The 5,849-nt window shown below is 40.2% G+C and overlaps 2 protein-coding genes across 5 annotated transcripts in view; both read left to right on the top strand.

Moving 5' to 3' along the window:
• The first annotated feature begins 248 nt into the window (after window positions 1-248).
• On the top strand, window positions 249-2,175 carry LOC109540086 (alpha-tocopherol transfer protein). The gene is made up of 7 exons (XM_048665802.1): window positions 249-601; window positions 659-813; window positions 878-1,034; window positions 1,096-1,348; window positions 1,399-1,509; window positions 1,577-1,685; window positions 1,910-2,175. Exons 2-7 carry the CDS (start codon window positions 690-692, stop codon window positions 2,059-2,061), a joined length of 906 nt encoding a protein of 301 aa, XP_048521759.1. The 5' UTR covers window positions 249-601; window positions 659-689; the 3' UTR covers window positions 2,062-2,175.
• A 1,746-nt stretch (window positions 2,176-3,921) lies between these two features.
• The window catches only part of LOC109540088 (phosphatidylinositol transfer protein alpha isoform), a 6,842-nt gene continuing 4,914 nt past the window's right edge, over window positions 3,922-5,849 (top strand). For 2 of the 4 annotated variants that reach the window (XM_048665842.1, XM_048665841.1), the window contains exons 1-2: window positions 4,537-4,602; window positions 5,292-5,555. In XM_048665842.1, coding sequence (XP_048521799.1) covers window positions 4,552-4,602; window positions 5,292-5,555 — 315 coding nt within the window. In that variant the 5' untranslated portion in view covers window positions 4,537-4,551. Of the gene's footprint in view, window positions 4,296-4,536; window positions 4,603-5,291; window positions 5,556-5,849 lie in introns of those variants that run through there. The other 2 variants (XM_019908286.2, XM_019908287.2) reach the window with 2 other exon arrangements.

The following is a 5,849-nucleotide window of genomic DNA, read 5'->3' as shown; positions in this document are numbered from 1 at the left end:
CGTTTTTGCTCATATCTTGGAGGCAAAATGAGCAAGAACGCTCATTTGTACATCATTCTAGACAGAAATAAATGGCCTTTTTAGAAAGTGAACCATGGATGGGGCAATGTTGGCAGTTTTCTCAAAAAATGCTTGAATTCAAGAAGTTTTAGATTTGTGTGGTTTTTTTTTCAGTTATACTGATTTCCGTCCCCAAGTATGAGAGTTTTCGTGTAAGGAAATAACCCATTGCCACTGTCCAATAAACTGCTTATTAGTGGGGTCAGTTTCAGTAGATTCGTCTAAATGGGTCTAAAACCTTGCGTCACTTGCCGAAAATTGCATGTTTAAAAGCGAACTTTACTCACCAAAAAAAAACCTATATACGAGGGTGTGATTAATCACTGTAATTGCCACCGTCATTATCGAACATCTAATGATCAGTAATTCATTTAGATGAAAATTAACTGGAATTAAATTAGAAAATTGTCGGCAATTTAGTGCACGCATTATAAGTCGACTTTGTTATAAAGTCATCGATTCATTAAAGGAATTTCGTGCGATTGTTGAATATTTGCAACAGTCAATCTGTGTGTGTGTGTGTTGCATCGAGGCATCTCAGGTACGCATATGAGATATCATGCAAACTATTGGTTCACTGTATTTGTCACCCCCCTAGGTGTTTTTCCAGCCAATAGAACACATACAAAATGGGGATGCCGAAATGCGCAGATCCAGTGAAACTGTACGAAAACGACAGCAAACTGAAAAGGGGCGACGTGGCGGCCCTGCAGGAGTGGGCGGCTAAACAGCCCCACTTGCCCGAAATTTCCGGTAAATCTCATCAGCTCAATCAGATCTCTATTCTGGTTGTAAAACCTGGCTGTTTCTGTCGCAGAACTGCAGGTGATTCTGTTTTTGCAAAGCTGCTACTACAGCAACGAGCTGGCCAAAACCACCATCGACAATTATTTCACGGTGAAAACGCTTTGCCCTGATCTGTTTGGCCACCGCGATCCCCAGAGCCAGAGCGTCCAGAGCGCCATGAAATGCACGTGAGTGCCCAGGTGGGAAATACGTTGATTTGATTGGTGATTGGCGGGTGCTCTTCTGTAGGTTAGCGGCGCCTTTGAGCAAGCTGACCACAGAGAAGTACACGGTGCTTCTGCTGAAGCTTTTGGACCACAATCCGGAATCGTTTGTTTTCCCCAACGGGATTCGCTATTTCGACATGGTGGAGATGCAGCAGCTTTTCCAGTTCGGGCCCCAAAATGGGCTGCTGCTGGTCTTCGATATGGAGGGGTGCGTTTTCGGGCATATTGCCCGACTTAATGTTTTGGTCCTGAAGAAGTTCCTCTACTACATTCAGGTACAGCGATGATAAGCGCATATTTTTATGCTAAATTCAACGGTGTTTAGGACGCGATGCCCATCAGGCTCAAAGGGATTCATTTCATCAACGCCCTGCCTTTGGTGGATAAACTGCTGGCGCTCATGAAGCCCTTCTTAAGGAAGGGAATTCTGGACGTGGTGAGTGTAAATCAAGCTCACATGAGCTTGATTTATGCCGTGCTCTGAACCACGTGGGATTTTTCAGATTTACGTGCATCCAGTGGGCTCAATGGAGTCTTTTTACAAGTTCCTGCCCAAGCGCGACATGCCTGCAGAGTACGGGGGCGAGGCGGAATCAATCCCAATTTTACAAGGCAAAACGTTTTATTTATCTTAGCGGATTGTTAGCACATAGGGTGTCAAGCTCGAACGTAGCGTGACTCGGTCGTTTAGAATCGCGCATCGAATTCCATGTGTGCGAGTGAGACAACCGATGCACGCCACGTTCCCAAATGTCAAATACAAATTAGCTGAATTCTTAATAGTTTTAGGATGTGAATAAATGTTCCAATAGGTTAAGGATTGGGGCGATTTTCAGAGCGCGGTAGGCGTCAACTGGAGGAACATGCGGAACTGTTTGCCTTCGAAGAAGCGCAGACAGTCGATGAGAGCAAGCGGCCGGGAAAACCGAAAAACGCCGGCGATTTCTTCGGCGTCGAGGGAACTTTTAAAAAACTGGAATTGGACTGAGAAACTCGGTCTTAACTGAGTTGTCCTGACACTTCAGGCATATCCAGAAAAATGTTTTTGTTTAGTTTTTAAAGTCTGTTGCCATCAAATATTTTTGGTGTTTTTGCAAATTTGCATGCCTGTTTTCTTTACTACTGTCCCGCCCATACTGTCCCAAGTCTGGCCAATAAACTGCAATAGATCTGGTAGGGATAAATTGCGTTCCCAGATTGGCCAGCAGAATGGTCCGATCTATGGCCCATTGACCTGATTGCGAGAGTTTTCACCAATCCCGGAGCGAATCTGTTACGTAACAATAGAATGAATTTGCAACAGGTTAACGTTTTAACAACAAAAGATTTTGCATTTTTTCCTTGAATATACTAATGCTTTTACAACCGTCTAGGTATATGGCACGTCCTGTCACTTCTATCGATTGCGGCGATTCGAACCAATCAAATAAGCCTACCGGTTTGTTGTTATCGAACGTATTGTTGACAACTTCTACAAATGAGTTAAGACGGTTTAAGGTTAGGTGGTTTTGTTTATTGTTTGACGATAATTATTTTATAATTTGTCGAGTTAAACAACCGCGAGTCCGCCAATCATTTTTTTTCATTCTCTCGTGCATTTCGAACCTTATATAAGCTCTAGATAAAAATGACATACAAATAGTATCGTACAGAAATTCATAGGTAAATTTTATACGCTCTTGGCTAGTAATTTTTAATTTTTTAAGAGGGATTGTTTGAATTTGTTGGAACAAAAATAATAGCATTGCCTTTATATTAGCACAGAGAAAGACAGTGATAATTATGAGTATTTCCTAATTTATAACAATTTACAAATGATTTATTCTGATCAACTTAAATAGGTATTAGATTTTGTATTCGTAGTATTTAAGTAAGCAATTTAAACCATTAAATAAATCTACTAAAAAGTTTGGTTTATTGTATATTTGACAGTATATTGAATATCCTTACATACATCGTTACATTTATATGGATAGTTTTCAAGTTAGTAATTACATTCCATAGATTTATTTATCGGTAACACTTATAATAAACATCACCCAAGTGGCAATAACAAGTAAGAGTGCTTATGACATTAAATACTAAAAATGTAATAAAGAAATGTTGTATTAATGTTAAAATATTTAAAATTTCTGATTACAAATCCTAGCATTTTATACGCCTCATATAATAAAATTAATTCACATAGTACTACCTACTAAAAAGTCGAACTACGTTCTTGGTACTCCACTTTTGTTGGAATAGTGTAAAAAGGCAATTATTTTCATGTGTTGCTTAGTATGAGATGTTAAACAAAAAGTAAATGGAACAGAAGATACCAGCAATTATTTTGCTTAATATTTCTTGATTCTTACAATAGTAATTTTATTTTTTCGGTTACATTAAAATTAAAAAGTCGTTGATAATTTGTTTTAATTAAATTTGCACATTGCACATAGGAAAATAACTTAAGTCAACTATCTATTTGCTCAATAATACATTTTAATTATTAAAACGCCCCATTTGGTGTACATAATATATAGAGTAACGTTAAAAAACACATTTTATCAATATTGATTAAGTTAACACAGTCAACGTCCAACACTATATTAATAAAATCCAAAGAGTTTACGGTTACAACAAAACACCGGGAAAAATCACCTAACCTTAAATCGTGCTAAATCATAACAAACCTCTAGGTTCGAATCGCCGCAATCGATAGAATTGACAAGAAGTGACCTAGACGCTTGTACGCTTTTTCGTGCAATTTTATAGAGTATTTAAATAATATTTAATCTAAAAAGTAGGCATACCGCATGTATATCCGTCTCGTTCTATCGCACTATTGCACGATTTAGACATGTTGGATGTTAAAAAAGGACGCAACAGTCGCTTTTGTTCAAAACTTTGGCAGCGCTGCTGCCATGTGTGTGTTTTTGCAGGCGAATTAGCCTTAAATTCTTAAAAATGTGTTTTTTCCTGGCCAATAATTGCAATGGTTTTCCATTGACCAGCAGGAAATTCGCCAAATTGGCGTGTAATTTGAAAAGTATCGATTTTCCGGGACATCAGTGACAAATACGCCTAGCGAACTTTGAGAGATTGCGTCACGGAGCGTGCGCTGTTGCCCCCTTATCGCAGCGCCAGTGATTCACTGTCGCTTCAGTCCACTTCAGTCTTCAATTCAATTTCATATGTTAAATAGATAAAGATTAATTAAAGCGCGATGTTAATTAAAGAATAGTAAGTAGACAGCCGTGAGGTTAACTTTTGCGGGTGGTTTGTGACGTGCAGCCAACTGAATTCAGTGAAAACAGCCCCAGTTTAACCTGCAGGAATGTCCTGTCAGAACATGCCAATTTTCGCTGATTTCGCTTATCTTTGCCAATAATTTGCATAATACAACCAGGCAGGTTGAATGGCAGGACAGGCTTTCGTTGTTCAGTGAATTCGGGCGGCCAATTCAGCTGTCCACCATCAGGAGCCCCAACATTGACTAATGTGTTGTTTTACTTTCAGCCGTGTCACCCTGCCCCTTACTGTGGAAGAGGTGAGTGCCGTTGTTTTTATCTTCAGTAGCTCTTAACCTGTCTTTTTGGGGGGCTGTTCGCCCCCCCAGCTTAATTGATTGGACCTTTGCCCAAGCTAATAGAGTACATGATCCAGCACAGGCTAATTGTGAAATTACTGCTATTATCAGTTGCTTTGGGGTATAATTAAAAGGTTAATTGTGGGCAACATGAAACAAAACCTTGAATGTACATGCTAGTTTTTGCCAGGTTTTAATTCGGTGTCGCTGTTGTGTGATTGGCGTTTTTCAAAAGCTTTTTGGGAGAGGACAGCAGGTTTTTCACGTATTGGATTGATCGAACCCCCCTGGTCCAAATGGTGAAGGTTTTCCCAATGCCACACATTTGGATTTTAATGTCGTGGGCATTTTCAGACTGACTTAATTGCAATTTATCGCAATTGATCCTCGTCACGTCGCAAAGCCGTTGATTAATTAATTGAACGTGTCTCTGCCCATCACTCGCTCCAACTGACCGCGTCTGGTCACATTCAGTTACTTTAATTATCCCATAACGTCCCACCTTAGTAAACCAAACACCTCCATCTACATGTGTTTGCCTGGGTCTATTTTTAATTAATGGCAAAAATCAGACACGGAGAAAATGGCTTTTATCGGGTGTGTCTCAAGAGCAAATATGCCATTAAGCGCTGAATGGTGTTTTGTTTCAGTATCAAGTGGCGCAGCTCTTCAGCGTGGCCGAGGCCTCAAAGGACAACACTGGCGGCGGTGAGGGAATTGAGGTGCTGAAGAACGAGCCTTTCAACAACTACCCGCTGCTGGGCGGCAAGTACAACTCGGGCCAATACACCTACAAGATTTACCACTTGGCCAGCAAGGTGCCCGCGTTCATTCGGCTGCTGGCCCCCAAAGGCAGCCTGGAAATCCACGAGGAGGCCTGGAACGCCTACCCGTACTGTCGGACGGTGATTACGGTCAGTATTTGGGCGTTTTGTACAGGGTTATTCACGCTAGACGGCTGGGACGTTTGCGGCTACCCCGTTTGTTTTTGGCAAAGTATTATTTGATTAATCCACTGATGCCTATCGGGTGCACATTTTAGAAATATTTTTGTAATGTACAGAGTGTGCCAAAAGCCCCAAAAGTATCAAAGTTGTGTTTTTCTAAATGAAACACCCTATATATTATTGCATTTTTGGATTCTCTGAGCAAAATAAGTGTTTGTTTTAATAAGATTTATAATGTCTAAATCTAAAGGTTTTTTAAAT

Source organism: Dendroctonus ponderosae, unplaced genomic scaffold (genome assembly GCF_020466585.1).
Source record: "Dendroctonus ponderosae isolate FM_Combo_2020 unplaced genomic scaffold, Dpon_F_20191213v2 Dpon_F_20191213_4, whole genome shotgun sequence".
Taxonomy (NCBI): Eukaryota; Metazoa; Arthropoda; class Insecta; order Coleoptera; family Curculionidae; genus Dendroctonus; species Dendroctonus ponderosae.
Note: the sequence above shows the minus strand (reverse complement) of the source record. Positions and strands in the feature narration are given on the sequence as shown.

Excerpts from the sequence above, each read along its gene's own strand:
- LOC109540086 (XM_048665802.1), top strand. The coding sequence starts at position 690 with ATGGGGATGCCGAAATGCGCAGATCCAGTGAAACTGTACGAAAACGAC. Across the intron at positions 814-877 it reads CCACTTGCCCGAAATTTCCG|AACTGCAGGTGATTCTGTTT; the intron begins GTAAATCTCATC and ends TTTCTGTCGCAG. Across the intron at positions 1,349-1,398 it reads AGTTCCTCTACTACATTCAG|GACGCGATGCCCATCAGGCT; the intron begins GTACAGCGATGA and ends AACGGTGTTTAG.